The sequence below is a fragment of the Megascapheus bottae genome, chromosome 4, assembly GCF_031878675.1.
Source record: "Megascapheus bottae isolate mThoBot1 chromosome 4, mThoBot2.hap1, whole genome shotgun sequence".
NCBI classification, from domain to species: Eukaryota; Metazoa; Chordata; class Mammalia; order Rodentia; family Geomyidae; genus Megascapheus; species Megascapheus bottae.
In genome coordinates, this window is record NC_143512.1 from 48,188,052 (window position 1) to 48,213,546 (window position 25,495).

Sequence of the window (25,495 nt, forward strand, 5' to 3'; positions counted from 1 at the left end):
GTTTAGAGAAAGATCGTGACATAGTGTCAGACTCCATTTTGCCAAAAAAATAAAGGCTACATAAACACATTCACAAGCATTATATAGGTTTGTATCTTATGCATTTTATGCATATATATACACCTATTGTGCATATTTCAAATGGTGCATAATAAAACATTAATAGTTCACAATAGAGAGAAGTTAGGTGGGTTAGAGGCAAATATACTGATATGTTCTTCTACATTACACCCTTGCTGTGTGTCCATATATATTCTAATAGATGGAGGCCTGGACTGGTAGTTTGCATAAAATGTATTGTTTTCTATATTTCCATTGTTCATGTGTGGTATCATCATACCTGTGATAGCTTTTGATCCCAGTCTTGTATTCCAGATCTTCTATTCCTCCAGATACAGAACACATTCATAGTTAGCCTATGTGACTGCCTCATCTTACTTACCTGCTGTGTAATGATAGCCTCTGGCCATTCCTGTCTCGGTGAAGGAAGGTTGTTATATTTCCTAGGGCTAGATAGATTGCAAATTAGAAATACTAAGTGAAAGGCCAAAAATTTTAAATTTGGTATCGCATAATTCTCTTGAAAGGACCCACTTTCCCTTCAAAGAAATAACCTTTTGTAGTTTACTGGCCTCTGCTGACTGCTTTGAAAGTGTGTTTGTAAAATGTTACCCTTGGGAGAAGTTGAGAGACGGTTTCATGAAACACCATGTATTATTTTCGTGTCTTTCTATAAATCAATAAAACAATGTTAATGCTGAGTGCAGTGACTCACATTCTAATCCACTCAGGAGGCTGAGATCAGGAGGAGGATTTCAATTCAAGGCTAGCCCCAGCCCCCCCCCAAAAAAATTATGAGAACCCCCACCTCAATCAGTAAAAGCCAGACCCTTTGCTAGATGTCTATTCCCTTACCTATATGTGAAGCATAAAGAGGATCATGGCTGAAGCTAACCCAGGCAAAAAGCAAGACCCTTTTCAAAACTAATGAGGACTGGTAGCATGGTTCAAGTGATACAGCTTATGCCAAGTCAGCACAAAGCCCTAAGTTCAAACTCCAGTATTACCAAAAGAAAGAAATGTTTAGTTTATTTTTTTTTGCCAGTACTTGTGCTTGAACTCAGGGCCTGAGCACTGTCCTTGGACTTTCTCATGGTTAGGAGTCTACCACTTGAGCCACAGCAGCACTTCTGGCTTTTTCTGTGTAAGTGGGACCAAGGAATGGAACCTGGGTCTTCGTGTACACTAGGCCACACTCCCAGCCCTTTAGTGTATTTTTTTTGTGTGCTAGTTCTTAGTCTTGAACAGGGCCTAGGCACTGCCTGTTAGTTTTTCTGCTCAAGGCTAGCATGCTACCACTTGAGCCACAACTCCACTTCCAGCTTTTTTGGTGATTAATTGGAGGAAAGAATCTCATGGACTTTTTTTTTGCCCGGGCTGGCTCTGAACCACAATCCTCAGATTGCCTCCTGAGTAACAATGATTACAAATGTTGAGCCAGTAACACCCAGGGGTTGTAAAGCAATTTCTGTTACTATAAAATCACACCAGCACCTAGTTAATTGTGTGTGTTTGAAGGAAATAGAAATATATTACTTTTGCACCTATGACCTTGGAAAAATTAAGCTGTCAGGTGGGCAACTGGATGCCCACAAGGTAATTTATTATTGCTGTTCCTTTTTCATAGTAGGTCTGGTCTGTGCCCCAGAGAGGTGTCCAGTGCAGATGGGGGGTCCAGATCAGATGGCTGGATAGCTCAGTTCAGTACTTCCACAAATGTGTCCTGTGCTCACACTTTCTAACCAACTGTGGGAAATCATTACTCATTAATAATAACTCTATAAACCCCCTCTTTTCCTTAGGCTTATTGGAAGGGACAAAAACAACGCAAAGACTATCTGAGCAGGCAACAAGTGTTCCTTGGTAACGTTGACTCTGTTGTGAAGGTAAATAGCCCCATCCTACCTAATCAGGTGATTCACTTAAAACTTTTTCTCCAGGACAGATGTTGACAGGGTTTATGTGAACCTTCAAGGTCAGCCCTGAGTTTGAATCTCCGCTTGTAATGAATCAGTGAACTGCTCTCATCTTTTATGTGGTTATGAGAATTCCATGAGGGATTGACTACTTTTATAACCACTAAAAGCTCTTTGTCTAGAAAATCCAAAATGCCGATCAAAGCTGGATATACCTCCATTCCCTCCTTGGGTTGAATTTGCTGTTCCTTCTACTGAATTTGCTGGATATACTAATAATGCTAGCTCATCACCTTAGTTGTAAAGCCAACCCAAAGCCAATAGCAAGAGGAAGAAGGAGGAATTTGGGTCCTAAGTTTGGTATTGAGCTAATCTACCCAGTTTTCCAGGCAGGTAGATAGCTCTGAGCTAGAGATAGCAAAGGCACTGTGGTAACCACTCTCACTGAATGAAAGGTCAATGAATTGTACAAAATCAAGCTGCAGATACCTTGCAAAGCCAGAGAACAGAACAGCAGGAGCCAGGGTTGGAGAGAAATTGAAAGTAGAAGAGACTGAGTTTAAAAGATACCTTAAATGGAAGATAGAGAAGGATGAAACCATGTGGTGTTGTCAAATAGTACATCGGTAGGAAATTCTCATAAATGATACTCAGGACTGCTTGGTGAAGGCTGTGGTTTCCTCTGTTTCACTGTATTCTAGATCCAGGCCTGGTTCCGGATGGCAGCAGCAAGGAAGAATTACCTCTCACGATTGCAGTACTTCAAAGATCACGTAAGGAAATGCACATGGGATTTCAACTGGGTTGCAACGGAGCAAAATAAATGCATAATGAAAGTCAGCATGACTGCTTTTTCATATGTGGTGGAAATCACCACTTAGGAAAGAACATGCCTGAGAAGGGATGATCGATCTGCTCAATTCAGAAATCACAATGAGAAAAGGAGACACAGGAAAACAGTATAGACTAGTAATAACAGAGATAAGATTCTAGAGAGGGCTGGCAGGAAAGTCCTCATAAGACTTTTTCACTCTTAGAGGTGAGGAAAAGCTGAGGGGAAGGGATAGCAGAAGAAGACAAGGGAGGGGCTAACAAAAGGTAAATTAAAAGAAAGACCTATGTCCAATTAACCACTCACAAACCAGAAATGGTGCTATGACTCAGAATGGCCTTGAGCAAAAGGAGCTCAGGGACAGTCCCAAGGCCCTGAGTTCAGGCCCCACCACTGACCTAAGAGAGACACACACACAGAGGCAGAGACAGATTCTTGAGAAGAATCTTCCAATAACGCATGTACAGTTTTCCTAACCACTAACTTTTTTTTTCAGTCCTGGGGCTTGAACTCAGGGCCTGGGCACTGTTCCTCAGCTTCTTTTGCTCAAGGCTGGCAGTCTCCCACTTGAGCCACAGTGCCACTTCAGGCTTTTTCTGTTTATATGATACTGAGGAATCGAACCCAGGGCTTCATATGTGATAAGCAAGCACTCTCCCACTGAGCCATATTTTCAGGCCACAAACTTATTTAAATTGAAGCCTACAGAATGATTTTTTTTCAGAACTTTCAAAGAATAGATAGGTAATTGTATATTGGATCAAAGTTCTCTGCTAAAATTCTTTTCCCTTTATAGGTCTGCTGTTTACTTAAACAACCCTTATCCTATAGTCTTGCTTATATTTCCAGCTAACTTGATCTCCTCTTCCAAAAAAAAAAGGAAAACTACACTCTCTATATCATAAGTTTTAAATGGTGTCAGGTTTTCTTTGTTCCAGTATGTTTTTCATTTTTAATACACTGAATTTGTTTTGCATAGTATCATACTCCTCCTTCTCCATTCCTCATTCTTTCTTCTTTGTACCAGCACTGAGGTTTGAACCTAGGGCCTGAGCACTCAAGGCTGGATCTCTACCAGCGATCCCACAGCTTCACTTTCTAGTCCACTGGAGATGAGAATTTCATGGACTTTTCCTGCCTAGACTGGCCTCAAGCCCTAATCCTCAGATCTCAGCCTCCTAGGCTAGGATTACGAATTTGAGCCACTGGGCCTAGCTAGTATCAGTTCTTAATAGTTCCTGAACTCTGAAATAGTGAAGTATATAAGGATTTGACTCTTAAAATAATGGAGTAGATGAGGATTCGAGAGGAGTGGAGATCATGATATGTCTCCATGTTTTGCAGAGAAATGAAATTGTGAAAATACAGTCTCTTCTGAGAGCAAGCAAAGCTAGAGATGACTACAAGGCACTCGGTAAGTAGTAGAAATAAAGCCTGGCTTCCTTATTGACTACAAATGAGTACATTCCAGCTTAGAGGCCTATGTGAGAAGAGTGCAAGGCCCATTTCTCCAGAAGACTTTTGGTGTTCAAAGGCCCCAAGTTCTGAGCTACAGCACTTAAGTACAGGCTATGACAGCAGCCAGACCTTCCTGTTATACATGGAGGAGATCAGGCTGGGCCAGTACAGAGGGAGGGGCTGATAAAAAGAATTGGATAAAGAATGAAAGTTGACATAAATGCTGTTATTTTTACATAAGGGCTCTATCAATTATAAAAGAAGAGGAACAAGAAAAAGTTAATTATTCAATTTAATCATTTAGCCTATGATTTTCCCTATCTTAAGCGTATAACATGTTCAGATAAGAAATGCTGGAAATAGAAATTAAAAAAAAAAAACCCTACTGTCTCATCTCTCAAACACGATAACTTCCAACGTCTTTGCCCTGTGACCCAAGGTCACTTCTCTCATGAAGATCAGAAGTAGCAAAATAGTAACATAAATGATTCTAGGTTTAGTTGTTCACGCTGAGCTCATGCTAAGGATTATGCTTTTGGTGTAACTCTTGACCTTGGAGAGTCAGTACTGCATAGAACCAAGCTGAAAATACAAAGAAGATCAACCACCCCCTCGGTGAACAAATCTTGAGGCTGTCACAGCTGGTCCAAATTCTTTCAAGTCATTTTTCTTTTTTTTTTTCTTTTACCAGTCCTGGGGCTTGAACTCAGGGCCTGAGCACTGTCCTTGGGCTTTCTCAATGCTAGCACTCCACCACTTGAGTCACAGTACCACTTCTGGCTTTTTTTGTTGTTGTGCATGTAGTACCCAGGAATCGAACCCAGAGCTTTGTGCATGCTAGGCAAGCACTCTACCACTAGGCTATACTTCTGGTCCTCAAGTCATTTTGTTGTTGGTAGTGGTGGTAATGGGGCTTGAACTTTGGGCCTGGGTGCTGTCCCTGAGGTCTTCAGCTCAAGGCTACCACCCTACCCCCTGAGCCGTAGTGCCACTTCTAGTTTTCTAGTAGTTAGAGATTAGAGTCTCACAGTCTTTAATCCCCAGGCTGGCTTTGAACCATGATCCTCAGATCTCAGCCTCCTGAATAGCTAGGCTTACAGGTATTAGCCACCATGCCCCGCTCAAGTCATTTCTATTTCAGTATTTCTATTTTTTTTTTCCTGGCACCGGGAGTTGAACTCAGAATGATGCACTCTCACTCTGCTTTTTCATTCTCAGCCAGAGCTCTAGCACTGGAACCACCCTTCCAGTCCAACATTATTTTGGTAGTTAACTATAGAGTCTTGCAAATTTTTCTGTCTAAGCTGGCTTTGAACCTTCAGGATCCTTAGAGCTCACCACCTAAGTAGCTAGGATTATAAGTATAAGCTACTTGCCCAGCTCTATTACTAGTTCTAATTGTTTATCCCAGAGTTGATTCTTTTTGTGTGGGGAGGGGGGTGTCATGGGACTTGAATTCAGCCTGGGTACTGTCTCTGAGCTCTTCAGCTCAAGGCTACCACCTTACCCTTGAGTTAAATCCCACTTCCTGTTTTCTAGAGGTTAATTGGAGATAAGAGTCTCAGGTCCTTTTGTGCCCGGTGGCTTTGAACCTTGATCCTCAGATCTCAGCCTCCTGAGTAGCTAGGATTACAGGCGTGAGCCACTGCTCCTGGCAGTTTATTCTTTTTTTTATCAGATAGTTTATTCTTAATATTTGCTGTTGTTCTCATTAAGCATGCTTTTAAAAGTTGTTTTTTCAGCCAGGCACAGGTGGCTCGTGCCTGTAATCCTAACCACCCAGGAGGCTGAGATATGAGGATCACAGTTCAAGGCCAGCCTAGGCAGGAAAGTTCATGAGACTCTTAGCTCCAGGTAGCCACCAGAAAACCAGTAGTGGCACGGTGGCTGTAAGTGGTAGAGCGCTAGCCTTGAGTAAAAGAACTCAGGAAGAGCACCTAGCCCCAGAGTTCAAATCCATGACCCTTCCCACTACCCCCAGGGGGGGGGGAAAGTTTGTTTTGTTTTGTTTTTATTCTGCTAGTCAGAGGACCCAGGAATTGAAGCAAAAAGTTAAAAGAAGCCTTCTTGGAATTTAAATGAAAATATATTCAGAACAACTAAGGCTGCCCCTCCCCTGCACATCTGATCCTGAGCCCATTCCCCTGTTTTGTGCCAAAAGAGCAAAGATCAAGTTTCACTTCCTAAAAGCTTTTTACTTCTGTCACATAGAACATCTTCTCCATTATTTGTTTGATTGTGGTTTGGCATTTACAGTTCTCCTCCTCGGTCCTACCTAGTTCAGCTTTCACCTACTTCGTGCTCTTTCCCAAAGGCCCTTTGTGCTTAGAGATAGCACTTTCTGCTTCCTGCTGGCAGAATATTAATCCCTTATCTGTCCCTGCCACCAGGTCTCAGAGTCCAGGTCATTGGGTTAGCTCTTTTTCCCTCAACTATAAGGCACCGATACTACTATCTGCTCAGAGCATGAGTCTTGGGAACAGTGTAAGAGAGGGCTGATGAAAAAAAAAATGTGTTAGATAACTAGAAATAATGAACTGAGGCATTAGACATTATCTGCCTTTTGCATTTGTTTACATGACTTTCCCTGTCCAGATTTTATGGAATCCAGAATGATTCACTCCACAAAGTACTGCCATTGGTATCTTTTTTTTTTTCCTGGTAATACTTTATTTGCAAACCTGGTTTCTTTCCTGTTGATAATTCAAGCACATCGTTCTTCTCTCCTCAGTTGGTTCTGAAAACCCACCATTAACAGTAATACGCAAGTTTGTACATCTGTTAGAACAAAGTGACCTGGACTTTCAGGAAGAGCTGGAGGTGGCACGATTAAGAGAAGAAGTGGTGACCAAGATCAGGGCTAATCAGCAGCTGGAGAAAGACCTCAACTTGATGGACATCAAGATTGGACTTCTGGTGAAGAACAGGATCACAGTGGAGGTCAGTGGGGAGGATAGGAGACAGCAAGAAGAAGTATGCTTGTATGCTCACAGTGTGGTGCTCCAGCTGAGCACCCCAAATTTCTACATTACTATTTTGAAGTGAAATTTACCCATAAATATACATATGATGACACTTTTATACAAACCTTCATAATAAAACTGAGGCATTTGTATTTCTAAGCTAAGAGTGAGTGGCTCGTGGCTCTAACCCTAGCTACTCAAGAGACTGAGATCTGAGGGTGCAGTTCAAAGCCAGGCCAGGCAAGAAAGTCCACTAGACTCTTATTGCCAGTTTAAAGAACAACAACAACAAAAAAAAGGCAGAAGTGGAGACTAGCCTTGAGCATAAAAGCTCAGAGACAGCCCTGAGCATTTATATTTTTATAAAACTGAAGTAGAAAGGGATTCTGCATTTTAAATACACATTCTCATGTTTGGAAATGCCACAATGAAACTGCCTTGTACAATAACCACCCCCCCACACATACTCTAATATGAAAACACATGATCTACCCAGGACCTCCCTGCCAATTGCTAGATAGCAGACCCTGTCCTTTCTTGCTCCTATCAGCCACAGATGACAAGTTCCCTTCCAAGTAAGATATTCCCAAACACCCCTGCACATGAGACTGCATGGTGCCGATAAGTACCTCCAAATAAAAAGGTTTGTATCTGTTGTGAAACCTACAAATGTCACAGCTCCTAGTGTCAAAACAGAGTCCAATGCCAGTGGCTCACACCTGTAATCTTAGCTACTCAGGAGGCTGAGATCTAGTGATCACATTTTGAAGCAACCTGGGCAGAAAAATCCCCATGAGACTCTTATCACATTAACCATTCAAAAACCAGAAGTGGCTCTGTAGCTTAAAATGATAGAGCGCTAACATTGAGAAAAAGAGTTCCAGGACAAAAAAAGAAAAACAAGTGTCAAATAGTCATTTTTCCAGATGCTGGTGACTCAGCTATAAGCCTAGCTAGTCAGTAAGTGGCTCAGATCTGAGACTTGCAGTTCAAAACCATCCCAGGAAAACAAATCCATGACACTCTAGACTCCAGTTAACCAGCCAACAGCTAGAAGCAGTAGAGTGGTAGAGTGTCAGCCTTGAATGAAGAAGCTAAATGAGAATACAAGGCCCTGAGTAACTGTAAGAACAAGTTATTTTTTTAACCAAAGAGCAGATTCCTAGGGTAAGACCTCTCTCTGTGTGTCCCAGTTCCTTTTCAGTATGCCCCATTTGTTTTCAGAAAACTCAAGAAGGAAAGCCTTTCCTTCTGGGGACAGATGAGCTGTCCCTAGGACCTGTGCTGGGGAACTGGTGACTCCCACCTATAATCCTAGCTACTCAGGAGGCTGAGATTTGAGGATCTCAATTCAAACCCTGAGAAAGAAAGTCTGTGAGACACCTATCTCTATCAAAAAAGCCAGAAGGGGATCTGTGGCTCAAGTGGTAGAGCACTAGCTTTGGGCAAAAGAAGCTCGGGGATAGAGCCTAGGTCCCTAGCACCAGGAAAAACAGAAAGCTCTCTCAAGGTCCCACACTTAACTGTGTTCGTCATTTTATAAAATCATATATTTGTATTGTTTGTTGCCCATGGGAAGTTTTAAAGGAGAATATATTCCAGAAGATCCTGTGTGCATTGCCTTTTATGGTCTTAAACTACTCTGTACACTACCCCATAAACTTATAAACAGGAAATATCTTGACGTTTTCCAAATAAAGACTTAGTTCCACATTAATAGTTTAAATAGTATGTTCTTTTGGAAATATAAGTCCTGGCAGACTTAGAAAGTCTCTGTGAATGTTTGAGGTTTTGCTTTGCTAAAGACTTTTGTTGCTAGTAGCATTATGAGGCAGTTAATTATTTGAGCCAGCTTCAGAATCTCCAAATCCCCATAGCTGAGGCAGAGGCAGCGGGGCTGCTTGAATCCAGCAATCTAGAATCAGCATGAGCAACACACAAGACCATGTCTTAATTTAAAAAAAAAAAAAAAAGAAGATTTTCCAGTATGTTTTAGATACCAAATGTATATCTAACATTTATTAGAAGTTAATGGTATATCTAGTATTTATTAGAGGTTAGATGAATGATCATTAACTATATAACCTTCAGTCTTGTTATTGATAGTAACGTGTCCTGTTTGATTGTAAGTATAGCCAATCAAAGGTTTATTTGTGGTACTACAGAAGTAATAATAAACAACTCACTGAGAACCATAGAATTAGTTTAGCTTGTATGTCAAACAGCCACTAAAAATGGTTTGGAAAATATTTAAAGGCAAGGGAGACTAATAGTACCTAAAACAAAATTATTTTATTGTTGAGGAAAATTAGTCTTCTTTGTAGTTTTGAGTTACATTTCTCTAATAGCCAAAAATAGTGTGTTTTAATGTACTTTCTTAGCCACATGCTGTTATGATACACATGAAATGTCGATTCAAATCCTTTGTCCTTTTGAGCTATTTGTTTTCTATTTTTGAATTGTACATAATTTTATTTGGCATGCAGCTCTCTTACCCAATATAGGCTGGACTACACATACTCTTTCCCATTCTGTGAGTGGTCTTATTATTTTGATGGTATACTTTGAACCACATAAGGTTTTTATTTAATGAAGTACAGTTCATTTTGTTTCTTTTATCACTTGTGTTTTTGGTGTCATAGTTAAGAAACTATTGCTTATTCCAAAGTCACAAAAGTATATATCTAGTTTTAGTGGTTTTGTTCTTACATTTAGTTCTCTGATCTCTTTGGAGTTAATTTTTGTTTATACTGTCTGTCAGGAGTCAGATTCCTTTCAAATATGGATATCCAGTTTTCTCAGCCTCATTTGGTAAACACTATCTGTTCACCATTGCATTGGCTTGGTGCCCATATTAAAACCTAAGAGCAAACAAATACAGCGTTGGAGGACAGGCATTATAAAAGCCAAAATCCCTATGCATTTCCTTAACACTGTCTGCTCCTTTGTTTCCTAGTGGAGAAAATGAATGCTTTCAACTGTGTGTGCCCCAAAGCAGTGTGTGAGAGAGGGGAAAGGATATCCAGTCAAAGGTAGTTACATTGTAACAATTCTTCACAGGATGTAATCTCACACAGAAAAAAGCTGAATAAGAAAAAAGGAGAACTAGAACTACTGACCAGCACTGACAACAAGGGGATCAAAAGTCTTAGTAAGGAGAGGCGGAAAACACTAGAGACTTATCAGCAGCTGTTTTACCTTCTCCAGGTGAGCATAATTTGTCCCGCGTTTGGAATAAACACACTGCCTCATGTTTGTGGTTTACGCTGGATTTTTCCCCCCAGGTTTCTACAAAAATCACTTACAGCACCTACTAAGTGCCAACCACTGTCTCAGATGCTTTCCATGTAGTATCTCATCTAATTTTTACTGTAACTCCTAGGAACCAGGAAAAACTATGTGGTCAGTTGTCCTCCTTTCCAAGACTCTGCCAATGAATGATGAAGCAAAGTCAAGCAGTTTGACTTCATCATCTACATTCTTCAAGGCGATGGTATACATCTGCCATCTGCAGTATAAATCTAATAGTGACAAGCAGTTAACCATGGAAGACTGAAGTCACTGAACAAAACAGACCTTTACAAACCAGCCCACCCTTCTTCAGGGAACAGAGCCCTCAGAACCACCAGGATTAGGAAATTCAGTGGTTTTCTGTTTCATTATATTCATAGCAGCACTGTGACTGAAATGAATTTTTACATTGCTTTTACAGTTTTGGCTTGAACTAATTATGTTTTATTGGTTGCAATTAGATTGATGGATTATTGTTTTCCTTTCCAATTGATTTACCCTGGCCACCCTGCTGGTATATACAAATAGGCACAGAGGAAACTGGATGGGTGATAGTGATAGGTAGAAATGAGCCTCCCCTACAGAAGGAAAACTTTGCTGAAAGAGGTAGATCAGCAGTTCTTGTTATGAGGTTTAGATATCCTGAAGATGGGATTTGAGGCCTGAATCTTTACCTGAACATGTCACTGGAATCAAATATATTATTACACAAACCACAAACAAGAGTTCTAGCTAGCTCTGTTGAAAGACAAGATCTTGATTTTGTTAAAGAGTTGAGGATTCTCTGAAACAACTGATCTTCTTCAAACACAGGTACTTCTACCAGCCACCAGGTGGCAGTATAGGAAGAAAAATGCCTGTTAGAATTGTCTGTGGCACCTACTGCTAATCCAGGAGCCTTCTAGAAGCAAAAGGGTCACTCAGAGCAGGAAAGGGTTTGGTTTGGTTTGATTAGTTGATTGGGTGAGTGGGTGGATGGACAGATGGCTGTGTTTTGCTCTGTTTCATGGAAAGCAATTGGGAAGGTATCCTTTCTTTGCACCCATACATCTCAAGCTTATTCAGCATCTTTAGTTTTTCTTTAATTTGATAGAACTTCTGTCATTAGAAAAGTGAAAAGTTAACCATTTTGTACATTGTTATAAATGGAAGTTCAGTTATGGAAAGGAGAAAGTACCTAAGAACATGTTTAGCATAAGTGTACTAAATGTTATCCTCTAAATTATCCAAAACTGGTAGCACAGAATAGCCCATCCAGACTTTTCAAGTGAAATATATCTCTTATGCCTTTTCCATCTTTCCCTCTCTTCTTGCAACATTCACCTGTGTGCCATGAAGAAATTATAGAAACGTAAATGGCCTGGATTCTTCAGATCCTTAGATGAAATTGAGTAAGAATTCTTAACCAAAGCAGCAGATCCTTGGGGAACAGTTTTCCTCTGGGTTCATGATCTGAGCCGAAATGTAAACGTTTGGGGTCTCCTGATGAGGTGACAAGACTGCTTTATTCTTTGACCCTCAAATGAGTTTTCCTTCTCACAATTCCCAGATGCATAGTTACTGTCAGGAAAGAATCCCAACAGAAGAGCTGTCAAGAAAACATTGTCCTGAGTTTCTCAGGCATAAAATGTCAACCATTCATTATGAGTTGAAATGTAAACCCAAGGTGTTGGAGACATGGGTTCCAAGGATACAAGCCCCTGCCTTGGAAGCTTAAAGCTTTAACTCTGGTTCAAACCCCAATAACACCAAAAAGAAGGGGGAAAAAAAAGTAAGCCTAAGTAGTCAAGAAAAACAGAAAAATCTTTGCTTAAAAACCTTAAAGCCTGGCCGGGAGTTTGGCCTAGGGGTAGAGTGCTTGCCTAGCAGGCACAAAGACCCGGGATGCCTCAGTACCACATACATAGCAAAAAGCCAGAAATGGTGCTGTGGCTCAAGTGGTAGAGCTCTAGCCTTGAGAAAGCCCAAGAACAGTGCCCAGGCCCTGAGGTTAAGGCCCAGGACTGGCAAAAAAAAGAAACCTTAAAGCCAAACTTCTAGAGTATATTTCTAGTTGTAAATTAATCATGTTTTTTGGCAGAAAGGATTTCTTGGTTTGGATTTTTTCTCTATACTGTTTCTCTCTTACAGTCCCACCCTAGTTCTTTATTCCACATACCTTTAGTAGGATTTTGGACACTCCATGGCAATTTTAATTTCTGATCATTCTCTTGAATTCTCTTTTGCATTTTAGGTTTGGGTCATGCCCCTTAGAACATTTCTCATCAGTTCTTCTGAGCTTTGCCTTCTCTTCAGCTTCTGCCTCAGTCTTCCTGCTCACCCTCTGTCAAGCTTGTGGCTACCTCACTATCTCCACACACAAGCATAACCTTTTTCTGTCTGGTCTCAGATGTTATGTTTTTCCTCTTCATCCATCAGTCCTGGACCAGTTTATGTAACTATGCCTTATGTAGCTAGTCCATTCTTGCTGGTCTCTTTGGATACCAGGTTTCATGAGCTTACCTTCCTGTCCTCTGCATCTTTGCAGTAAAGATGAATGTGGGACTCCAAGTATATAAACCATCATTAAGTATTATAGTAAATATGTCACATAGTGTATAATGCATAAATATAACTAGCTAACTGTACAGTATTAGCCCATACTTTTTTGCAAGTCTTCTATCCAGATGTTTTCAATGACACGAGTCATTGAAGACCATCCTCACTGATTTCTATTTCTGTAATGTATTAACTTTGGGGAGTATAATGCATTCTATTTCTATAATGTACTAAGATTGGGGGGTATATTGTTTTGTTCTTCCCTCTTTCCTTTTAGACCAACCCTTTATACCTGGCTAAGCTGATTTTCCAGATGCCACAGAACAAGTCAACTAAATTTATGGACACTGTTATTTTCACACTGTACAATTATGCCTCAAATCAGCGAGAAGAGTACCTACTTCTCAAGCTTTTTAAAGCTGCTCTGGAGGAAGAAATAAAGTATGTATATACATGGCTGTATAAAAATACCAATGTATGGGTCTTTTTCATTAGGGGTAGCTAGTTCAGGTTTACTAAAGTAACTTTGAAATTATTACGGTGCTATTCGTGCATAATTAAACCTATCAGATTTCCTACAAATAAAATGGACTATGAATCTTATCTTTTTAGAGCTATGTTCAGCTATATTTTGTGCCCAGTAGTGAACCCTATTCTGGGATGCAGTTAAGCTTTTGTGTTCCATATCAGCAAAACTGGAAGTGTGATGCTTACTGAAAATCAGTGAAGAAAACATACTCAAATTCTCTGCGTTAAAAAAAGAAAATGACAAATCAGTGGATAGAGATCATGCTGTCTGCTTGAATTGGTTTTCCCTTTTTATTTGAACTTACCTACCTTTGTTCATTTATTTTCTGAGTTTATTTTTTTTAATGCAGATGGCTAAAATAACGGCCATGAGAAATGTCCTAAGCTGAGATGGACCCTCCTTGCCTTCCAAATTTCCTAAGTTATAGGCTCCGCTTCTTCCTCAGGCTTGGGAAGCATGTGAGTCAGGCACAGTGCTCTAGGGGTGTCCTTAAACCAGCACAGGAACTATTTGTGACTCAGGAGGAGGGGGAGGGGGAGAGAGAGAGAGAGAGAGAGAGAGAGAGAGAGAGAGAGAGAGAGAGAGGATGTGAGAGCATGTCCCAACAAGATAGTATCTAGTGAGTAGAAGTCTGAGCAAAGAATCCTATGGGTATGGCAGGATTTGGACCACTTATTTTACCCTATCTACTAATTGTATATATTAGGCAAAAGGGAAAAGAAAAGAGAATTTAAAAGTGGGAAAAGAGCCAGCAAAGGAAATAAAAACGAATGTCTAGGTAAGATAAGGACTAGAATAGGGCACTGTCAGACGCTGATGGGAAAGGAGGTGGAAAAGGGTGAGAGGGAGAAAGGAAGAACAGGGGTTCCCAGCAGACAAGCAGCCCTCATGTCCAAGCAAGAAGCCATAAGTGTCAGATCCAGGTTCAAGAGCATCGCTCAGACATGGGCTGTGTCTGGATCCCATGTATGGGATCAGAACACGTGGAGGCAGTACAGAAAGTTACATGTGAAATGGAGTAAATACAGGCAGTTCAGTATTTATACAATGTCACTCAGTAGTATGAAACTTGCTCGGTTTTCAGCTCATTTTTCTAGATAAAAATTGAGGCAGAAAGTAATTGAAATCCTTAAATTGTTTACGTAAGAAACATGCCTTAAGAATGATTGAAATCAATCTGATATGTTGTATATATGTTTATTTGGTTATTTGAAATAGGATAGGGAAGTGTGGAAAACAAGATCAGGGGCGGGGGTGGGGGGAAGGAGATGGGGACCAAGACCTGAGAAAGGGTATCAATGTTTGTGAAATAATGTACCTCTATCTGGTGAATATACCCTATTAAATACAATAAAAATATATTAAAAAAAGAATGATTGAAATCAAGCTGGGAATGTAGCCTAGTGGTAGGGTGCTCGCCTCCCATGCACAAAGCCCTGGGTTCGATTCCTTGGTACCACATACACAGAAAAAGCCTTAAGTGGTACTGTGACTCAAGTGGCAGAGTGCTATCCTTGAGTAAAAAGTATCCACGAATAGTGCCCAAGCCCTGAGTTCAAGCCCCAGAACCGGCACACACACACAAAAGAATGATTGAAATCAAGGAGGTAGGGTAAGGCACTGGTGGCTCACGCCTGAAATCCTTGCAACTCAGGAGGCTAAGATAAGAGCATTGCAGGTTTGAAGCCAGGAAAGTCCCCGAGACTCTTATCTCCAATTAGCCACAGAAAGCCAGTCGAAAAGCTGCGGCTTACATGGTAAAGCACTGACCTTGAGCACAAATGCTCAGATCTAAAGTTCAAGCCCTGCAGCTAGGAAAAAAAAATGAAAATCACATCAGCATTGATCTTCATAAAGTAAAATATATGTCCACAAAGTTATTATTACTTACCAGGACTAGAGACGGTATGTAAGACTTTATCCACAGAATCAAACCGAGTTGTTTGTGTTTGTGTTTGTGTTTGTTTTTGGCTGGGGCTGTATTAGATCAAAGGTGGACCAAGTACAAGAAATAGTGACTGGTAACCCAACAGTCATCAAAATGGTCGTCAGCTTCAACAGAGGAGCCCGTGGTCAGAACACCCTGCGCCAGCTCCTGGCTCCTGTGGTAAAGGAGATCATTGACGACAAGACCCTGATCATCAATACCAACCCTGTAGAGGTGTACAAGATGTGGGTGAACCAGCTGGAAACACAGACGGGAGAGGCCAGGTAACCATGTCACAAGGCAGTGATTCCCATCAGGGTTTTCAGTTGGGGTGTTTTTTTTTTTGTCATCCTGTTTTATAATCATGTCAAAAACTTGTCTTGTGAAAAAAATCAGATGTGCTGCAAGAACTGTGTGGGTGGATGTTACCGAACTGTTTGTAATGCTGAAAAGGCAAACTATTTAGCCTTGGAAGGTTGAGATAAATGTTTACAGAGCACATAATGGCATGACTATTTGGAATTGTTGTACAGATACACATTCATTGGCACAGAAATTATATTCATGATTTATTTTTCAGATGCAATTAGGTCCCGTAGCCCATTTTCTTTTTCAAATAGATTGGTCCTGTGTCTAGGCATGTCTGTATGCTTGTGTTATATGCTTATAATACCAGCAACTTGAGAAGAGGTAAGAGAACCACGAGTTTGAGGCCAGCCTGGGCTACATAGTGAGACCCTGTTTCAAAACTTTAAAATTTGTCATGTGAGCACACACATGTCTATAGGATCTATATGGGATGAATATGTACACAAATTGCATTGTGGAAGATTCCTTAGAAAATCATGTAATGAGCTATGAAAATTAGTTGTCTCAGCATTTGATTTTTTTTATATCAGTACTGGAGCTTGAATTCAGGACCTGGGCATTGTCCCTTAGATTTCCACTCAAGACTGGTGCCCTACCATTCAAACTGCAGCTCCACTTATGGCTTTTTAGTGGGTAATTGGGAGATGAGAGTCTCATGAACTTTTCTGACTGGACTGACTTTAAACCTTGACCCTCAGATCTCAGCCTAGGATTACAGGCATGGGCCATAGGCCCTGCTTTCTTTTTATTATTAAAAAAAAATGAAAAGAAAGGTATTATACCTCAGTGCTTGAGCACTTGCCTAGCATTCACAGGCCTGGGGTTTGATTCACAGAACTCCTGAGGGGAGGGGAGGGAGGAAGAAGGGAGAAATCCCATGGTCTACCTTTTATTTTTCACTTAGCAAAATCTCCTTTCTGGAGTCCTAGGCCATGTTTATTTCATTGTAGCTTGACTACAGAGCCCACTTGGCAAGTATACTAGTGCTCGTACCACAGCCTTTGGTTAATTCAAACTCTTTTGTTGTGTTTTCAGCAAGCTGCCTTATGATGTAACTACAGAACAAGCACTAACATACCCAGAAGTGAAAAATAAACTGGACACATCCACTGAGAACCTGAGAAGGGTCACTGACAAAGTGTTGAACTCTATTATTTCTTCCCTTGATCTATTGCCGTAAGTTGGGTTTGTAGCAGTGTTAACATTCATTTCTGGAAGTTCTTGGGATACAGCTAGCCCTGGTAGTGAAGACAGGAGTCCTGCTTCAGACTGCATTTGCTGTTTTAGAAGAGGGCCTTTAGCCAGGCGTGGTGGGGCGCACATGTCATCCTAGCACTCCAGTGGCTAAACACAAAGGTGTGAATTCAAGGTGAGCCTGGGGTACGTAAAGGGTTCCATGCCCAATTTGTGTTATGTATCAAAACTTTGTCTCCAAAATAAATACCACCATGGTGCCCCACATTTACTTCTTAAATTCATAGTTATTCTCGAAAGAAGGCACAATGCTTTGGTTGTAGCCACGAGCAGTCCTCAGATGTTGCCATCAGTGCGGAGTTCTGTGATTCCATCCCCATCTCATTTTGTGTTGAATTTTTGGGAAACTGCTTAGCTTTAACTGACTAGAACAATTGTGGTGTGTTTCTCCCTCACATAGCCTTTTTCCATGATTTTCTTTTGTCATCTGTTTTGCATGTAGTTATGGATTGAGGTATATAGCCAAAGTACTGAAGAATTCGATCCATGAGAAATTTCCTGATGCAACAGAAGATGAGCTATTAAAGGTAGCTTTTTCAAGGACAATCTTACTAGAACTTCTGGTTGGGGATATGAGCAAAAATTGCCAACAGACCATTTCATGAGCTCCCCCTTACCACCCCATGTCTGACCATTGATAAACAGCTACAGGTCTTCTATTTCTGACTGTCAAGATTATGCATACACTCATTTCCTGAGTTACATAATTGTAAACCCCTCTGTATATCACCTTTATGATGACAGTAAAAAAATAGATTAGAAGTATTATTGATTAGGCCGAAATTAATTTGGAAATCTTAGACATTCATATAATTCTTTGTGTTAGTGCATTTTGGAGGCATTCTCATCAAAAATAACTTCTTATTAGCATACAATTATTTTCATTGCCTTTACCTAATGCCTTGTTAAGATTCAAATCAGGCCAGGTGCCAGGGGCTTACACCTAAAATACTAGCGACTTAGGAGATGGAGATCTGAAGAACCTCATTCAAAACCAGCCCAGGGAGACAAATCTAAGAGACAGTTATCTCACAAAAAAAGCCAGAAGTGGAGGTGTGGTTCAAGTGGTAGAGTCCTGGCCTTGACCAAAAGCCATGCAAGAACAGGAGTCCCCAATACTAACCCTTCTCCCCTACTCCACCCCCCCCCCAAAAAAAATCAGAAAATGCCCTAGTTTCTCTTGGGAAATGTCAATGAATATATGTATTCAGGAGGGGAGAGGAACTGAATTCAAATTTTTTGTTTGTTTTTTTTTTTTAATGGTCTTTTCCTTGTCCATCTGTCAGATTGTTGGAAATCTCCTGTACTACCGGTACATGAACCCCGCCATTGTGGCTCCAGATGGCTTTGACATCATCGACATGACCGCCGGAGGGCAGATCAACTCTGACCAGAGGAGAAACTTGGGGTCTGTAGCCAAGGTGCTTCAGCATGCAGCCTCCAACAAGCTGTTTGAGGGAGAAAATGAGCACCTCTCATCGATGAACCATTATTTATCAGAGACGTATCAGAAGTTCAGGTGAGGAGGTCCATTCATGCTAAAGAAACCCATAAGAAGATGGACACACCAATGTGTGTTCTGTACCCAGACCTGAAGTGGGGGGCAGAGGGTAAAAGAAGTACAGAACATCAGAAGGCTAAGTTCAATCCTGTAGCAGTGTCATTGGAGGAAAGGGAACAGAAGGAAGGGCCAGCCAGGTTTCTGGCGCCTGGTACCACTCCTCCTATGACCTGCTGACAAAATGAAATGTGTACTTTCCTGCTATGCCACTGAGGTAGAGTGCTCAGAATAGAATGCTCAAAATAGCTGATTTCTGTTTTGTTGAACAAGAAGAGTAACTGAAGAAAAACAAACTGTTTTCCAATTGGGAAGAATTTGCTATATCTACAATGAACAATGGTAGGAAATGAAGTATTTCGTTTGGAGAGATTGGGAAAACCCCAGTTCTATATTTGTGGATGTTGTGGATGATCCTGTGCAAAGATGCACTGTTGCCCTGTTCTCGTGCATTCTTAATTATATCAGAGTTAATTCTATTCACTTGATTTCTCTTTCTGATGATTCCATGCAGACAAGAAAGGAGCAGTTTACTTGTCTCGAAGCTTTCTAGTAGATCATTTGTATCTGTGCTCTTATCTGTCTGTAGTATATCATAGAATATGGCATAAATTTAGCCTCTTTCATCCCCACTTGGAAACTTAATTTCCCATTCTCCAGTTTCCTCTGGTTTAGTGACTTGAGCGACCAACGTAGAGTTCATGATCATCATCTTTCTATATAGTTTATATTATTTTATAAATGAATTACACCAAATATGCCTATGATAGAAAGTTCTGGTTTCTCAAAATGCTAATTTTGTTCTTCTCACTGACTGTTGTAGCACATGTAGCACATGTCTATTATTCCAGCGAAAGAGGAAGTAAGATTGGGAGAATTGTAGTTCCAGGCAAGCCTCTACAGGAAAGTCTTTGAGACTCCAACTCAGTGGAAGAAGCTGGACATGATGGCATACACCTGTCATCCTAGCTATGATAAGAAGAGTAAAATAGGCTGGGTGAGCCTGGGGCCAGTGGCTCATATCTGTAATCCTAGCTACTCTGAAGGCTGAAGTCTGAGGATTGCTGTTCAAAGCCAACCCTGGGCAGGAAAGTCCATGAGACTTTTATTCCCAAATGACCATCCCCCCAGAAAAGCACAGGGACAGCACCCAGGGCCTGAGTTCAAATTCCAAGATTGGTGTGCACGCGCGCGCACACACACACACACGAAGGAATCCAGTTTTAAGGAACTGTGTCTATACATGTAGACAGAGTCCCATAGGCAGGAGCCATCCTGGCAGAAGTTGTAGCAATTCCCGAAGATATTGAATGAAAAACAAAGGACTCACATATTTGATTCTGTAAAATACTCTTTTCCTTTTTAACTAGGAAATATTTCAAAGAAGCATGTGATGTTCTTGAACCAGAAGAAAAGTTTAATATGGACAAATACACAGACTTGGTGACAGTCAGCAAACCAGTCATTTATATTTCCATTGAAGAAATCATCAGTACACATTCGGTAAGTGAGGCTGAGGAGGGCTCAGTTGCAGACCCATGCTTTAAACATGTGCTTACTTTAAAATGAGCCACAAGGTGGCTCATACATGTAATCCTAGCTACTTAGGAGGCTTAGATCTAAGGACCAAGGTTCAAAGACAACCTGGGCACAAAAGAACCTGAGACTCTTATCTCCAATTAATCACTAGAAAATGGGAAGTGGGGTTTGGCTCAAGGGGTAGGGCTGTAGTCTTGAGCTGAAGAGCTCAGGGACAACTCCCAGGCCCAGTTCAAGCCCCATGACCCACAAAAAAAAAAAAATGCAGAAGCCAGGTACTAGTGGTTTATATCTATAATCCCAGCTACTCTGGAGGCTGAGATCTGAGGATCATGGTTCAAAGCTAGCTTGGACATGAAAGTTCATGAGACTCTAATCTCCAGTTACCCACCAGAAAATGGGAAGTGATGCTGTGGCTAAAGTGGTGGAGTGCTAGCCTTGAGCTGAAGATCTTAGGGATAGGGCCCAGGCCCACAGTTCAAGCCCCATGACTGACAAAAAATAAAAATAAGTATAGATTCCCTTCTTGAACGCTTGTTTGTTAAACATATCATTTGAAATATGATGTAAAAATCAATGTTAATAAATTCTTTAATAAAAAAAATAAAAATAGGAAATGGAAAGAAAAGAATAACAGAACTTAGAAGCCAGGTGCTGGTAGCTCATACATGTAATCCTAGCTATTCAGGAGGCTGAGAGCTGAGGATAGGAGTTTAAAGCCAGGCTAGGCTAGAAAGTCCATGAGACTTTTATCTCCATTGACTATTCTCCCCCGCCCTCCACTGAAAAAAGAAATGGAGCTGTTATTGGTAGAGTGCTTACCTTGAGCAAAATAAAAGCTCATTGACAATGTCCAAGCCCTGAGTTCAAGAGCCAGGACTGGCACGAAAATAATAATGATGATGATGATGATTTGTGGTGTTCATATGATGATGGGCATTTAGGATTTAGGAGAGAATCTTGACCCTCTCAAGAAAGTTGATGTCGCATAATCCACTTGCAAGGCTAGATTATAAACAGACCTGTCTCCCTTTAAGAGTGGGCACAGCTTTTCTAGTCATTTCTGGAGGGGTGAAAATAGAATGTTTTCCCTATTCTGATGTTTGGACAATCTATCTTGACTGAAAGGCCATGAGGTGACATGGAGAGGTGGAAATCCAGCTGGTCAAAGAAGATAAGAAACCCCCACAGAGCCCAGCTCCTGCAGGGCCTCCCTGCCATTGTTCTAGAAGCCCCTTTTTCTTCTCTGTCTGTGCTGTGTCAGTGCTCCATCAGGTCTTCAGCAGCCATCAGTCATTAGTGCGTGGGGCACTGGGAAGGGATGGGGAGACCAGCATGGCTTTTCAGTTATTTAAAAAGAGAAGGCAGGCCTTTGAGGGATTTTAGTTTTTAAGGACTAATCAGAATATTTTTAAGTCCAGTTGGAATTTGAATATTTTTTAAAGTAACTTTTTCAAGGGTAGTTTCAGACTTTTCTAGTCAAAGTTAGGTCTTGGGAAGAGATTATAAATGTACCCCCAGGTGTACTCCAAATCTGACCCTACCTTTTAGCAAGATTCTCAGGGACTTCAGATGCATGTGAAAGTTCTAGAAGCTTCAGTTGAGGATACTTCGTATTGTATTGACAGCTAGAAAATAAAACATATGCTTCTACTCTCTGAAGTCCTGATAATACATATGGCAAGTTGGCTACTTCAAAGTTCTACCGTTATTAATAAGCTTGGGAATGTGGGTTTGGAGGAAAGATGGGCTCTGGATTTGATTTTCCTTCTCAGGATTGAAACAGGGAATTCTGCCATTTGCATCAAGTCCCCAGTAAGAATTGCTTAAATAGAAGAAAACTGTCCAACTATGTATCATTTACAAAAACTAATTTTTTTAGTGGAAAGTAGACTCATTAACAGTGAGTAATGAGTCATGTGTTTATTTTGTCTCAAATACAGAAACCTGGTAGTTACGTGTTTGCTCAGGGTAATATACACATCTAAAAAGGGAAGTTCTGAGTGAGAGGATCCTGTGTGTGAAGAATAGAGAGAAAATATTCACTGAATTCATGGAGATTGCTAGTCTTGAAGGAGAATAGATGGCTCCTTGTGCTGAAAAACATTGAAAACAGAATGCAATCCTGGGAAACAGCGTGATGAATCTGGAGTCCATTCCCTTTGTGTGCTGGTGGAGACAGCTGTTGTGGGGGCGGGCACATAATGGGAGCAACTTCCTGTTTACAATCTAAGGGTAGAGGCACACACAACACTCACACTCACACATACACACCCTGCGGCCCTAGACTGGCCTTGGGCTCTCTGGTAAACATGCAAAACTTCAACATTAGTTCTTTAGGGAGACATTCACAGGAAATGCTTTTTGTTCTATGATTCATAAAATGAAGGGTGAAAGCTGGCTGTCTGAAATACATCCAGCATTTCCAGAGACAGCAGCCAGATCCACTGTCTCTAAAGTTTACCCAGCCTGAGTTCTTTGTGTCTCTAACTTATCTCCAACATAACATGCATACTGTATCTCCAGATCTCACCATGTCTCTGCATCACTTGTCGTTTTTTTGTCAGCATCTTTCTTTGAATCATCTCAAGTTTCTTTAATTAACAATGCCTATATCTTTAATTTAAAATGTAGAATCCCTTTTACGCTGTGAAATTAACCTGCCTTGCAAAGGCAGAAATGTCATAAGTAATTACAATGAACACAGAATAACTAGATGCTTGTACTACCTTGACTTGAAACCCGGCATCTGAATCTGCTCTTTCTCTCCTTTCTTCTCCTCCTATCCCCCCATAGAAACCCAATTAGCAAATGTCAGGAAACTAGTAAGAAAATTTAGCATTACACAGACAACTCTCTCCTTCACTAATCTTAAAGACTAAGATAATAAAATGTCAATGTAGGTAGCTCACACCTGTAGTAAAAGCTTTCTCTAAAGGAGGGTGAAATGTGAAGGAATGCTATTCAAAACCAGCCTGAGCTGAAAAAGTCTGCAAGACTCTACCTCCATTTAACCAGCAAAGTTGAATTAAAGACACTCATTTAAAACATATGACGCCCCATGTTTTAGCATGGTCACACCATGTTCACTCTGGGAACATTTTTACCATCCTCAAAGAAACTCTGTGTCATTAACAGTCCTCCTCAAGAGCTCACTCCTAGCCTTGCCCTACATTCTGTTCCCATGGATTTGACTACTGTAAAGATTTCCTGGGATAAACATAGGATTCAGTGTTCTTGGCTTTTTATGAATAGTTTATTTTACTTCAATAATATATAGCTTTACTTAAGTAATATATTCTGATTCATATAGCATGAACCAGAATTTTCTTCCTAAGGCTAAATAACATTACATAGACCACCTCTCTCACCTCCCAGAAGGATCTTGTACTTTCTTTCTCTTGAGAAGAATGCGGCCCAGATTGGCTTGCTGTGTAACTCAGGCTGGCCTGACACCATGACCCTCCTTGCTTAGTTGGTGTATTCACCGTGCCATATTGAGCATGTCACATTTTTCCCCATTCATCTTTTGGTGGAATTGTGAATAGAGCCACTGTAACCTTTATGTACAAATATCTTTGCAGCTGACATACTCGATTCTTTTGTGTATATACCTAGAGATGGAGTGGCTGGATTATGAAATATGCTGGTGGCTCACACCTTTGGGGCTAGTATTAATGGGGGGAGGCAGCGAATCTCAGGAATGGTACATAGACCACAACCAACCAAAAGAAAAAGAAAAAAGAAAGCAGAGAAGGGACTGTTATCATTATGATTCAGAACAACTATGATTTATTATAACATTATGATTCAAAACAACTAAAATTGTGTGTCCTACTGCCAGGACATCAGTAGTTTAAAAACATAGTTTCAACTAATTAGAACTGCAAACAATAGCTGTGCTGTCCTTCTTGGCTTTCCCTGGCAGTGTAGCTGCTCTTGAAGAGAGTCAGCATTTCTCTAAGGCTTGAAAGAGATAAATAGCCTTTGTAGCCTTTGCTGGCTCTAGAAGGTGATTTCCTACCACACTGTTTCCCCCAGCAAGGAACTATGAAGGCAGTTCTGCCGTCTTTATCCCTGAAAGATTTTCAAAGCCAACTAATAGCCAGGCACTCAGGATTTCATGCCTGTAAATCCTAGTTTCTCAAGAAGCTGAGAGCTGAGGATTGAAGATCAAAGCCAATGAAGGAAGGAAAGTTTGTGAGCCACCAATTAAAGACCAAAAAAACAGGAAGTGGTAGTGTGGCGCAATGGTAGAGCATTAGCTCTCAAGTAAAAAAGTTCAGGGACAACTGATGCTCACACTCATTTAAATGACACAATAGCTAAGAGTGATGATGTTTTGTTTAAAAATTTTTATTTGTTTATTTGAAATAGGAAAGGGAAGTGGGGGAAACATATGATTGGGAGGGAGTGGGGAGAGGAAATGGGGACAAAACCATGAGAAGGGGTATCAACATATGAAAAGTAAGCATCTACTATCTGGTGAATGTAACTGTAACCCAGACAATAAATTTAAAAAACAAAAATGGGCTGAGAGTTTGGCCTAGTGGTAGAGTGCTTGCCTAGCATGCACAAAGACCCGGGTTCGATTCCTTGGTACCACATACATAGAAAAAAACCAGAAGTGATGCTGAGGATCAAGTGGTAGAGCTCTAGCCTTGAGAAAGTCCAAGGACAGTGCTCAGGCCCTGAGTTCAAGCCCCAGGACTGGCACCAAAAAAAAAGGAAATGCACTCACCACATTGTGACTGTAACCCCTCTGTATATATCACCCTGACAGACAATAAAATTATATTAAAAGAAAAATATTGGGAAAAAATTTTTCAGTATGTGATTACAGAAATCATTTAATAATACCCTTTCAGCCAGGAGCCTAGCTCACGCCTGTGGTCTTAGCTTCTTGGGAGGCTGAGATCTGAGGATCAAGGTTGGAAGCCCACCAGGGCAGGAAAGTCCTCAAGACCTATACCTCCAGTTAACTAGAAAAAATATCAACTGGACATGTTATTCAAAGTGGTGGAACACCAGCTGTGACTGGAAAAGAATGATAAGCACAGAAAAGAGGAAGAGGAAACACCTTGCCAGTTGGTGTTAGCAGAGACACTTGTGTCTCACTTTAGACTTTGCCTGGTTTTCTTTGTGAAGATAGAGCAGGGCACATGGGCCGTGGACAAGGCTGGCCCCTGGCAAACCTCAGCAACATGATCATTGGGTAAATTTTGCTGGAAAAGATCTAGGAACACCTTCGTTAGTATAGT

The 25,495-nt window shown here is 40.8% G+C and overlaps 1 protein-coding gene across 4 annotated transcripts in view; it reads left to right on the plus strand.

Moving 5' to 3' along the window:
• Positions 1-25,495, plus strand: part of Iqgap2 (IQ motif containing GTPase activating protein 2) — a 225,315-nt gene that overhangs the window by 172,003 nt on the left and 27,817 nt on the right. For all 4 annotated transcript variants that reach the window (XM_090331852.1, XM_090331850.1, XM_090331853.1 and 1 more), the window contains 11 exons: positions 1,863-1,946; positions 2,678-2,749; positions 4,153-4,222; positions 6,998-7,206; positions 10,290-10,436; positions 13,336-13,499; positions 15,574-15,798; positions 16,919-17,059; positions 17,580-17,664; positions 18,424-18,656; positions 20,066-20,198. In XM_090331852.1, the coding sequence (XP_090187978.1) occupies positions 1,863-1,946; positions 2,678-2,749; positions 4,153-4,222; positions 6,998-7,206; positions 10,290-10,436; positions 13,336-13,499; positions 15,574-15,798; positions 16,919-17,059; positions 17,580-17,664; positions 18,424-18,656; positions 20,066-20,198 (1,563 nt within the window). The remainder of the gene's footprint in view (positions 1-1,862; positions 1,947-2,677; positions 2,750-4,152; positions 4,223-6,997; positions 7,207-10,289; positions 10,437-13,335; positions 13,500-15,573; positions 15,799-16,918; positions 17,060-17,579; positions 17,665-18,423; positions 18,657-20,065; positions 20,199-25,495) is intronic.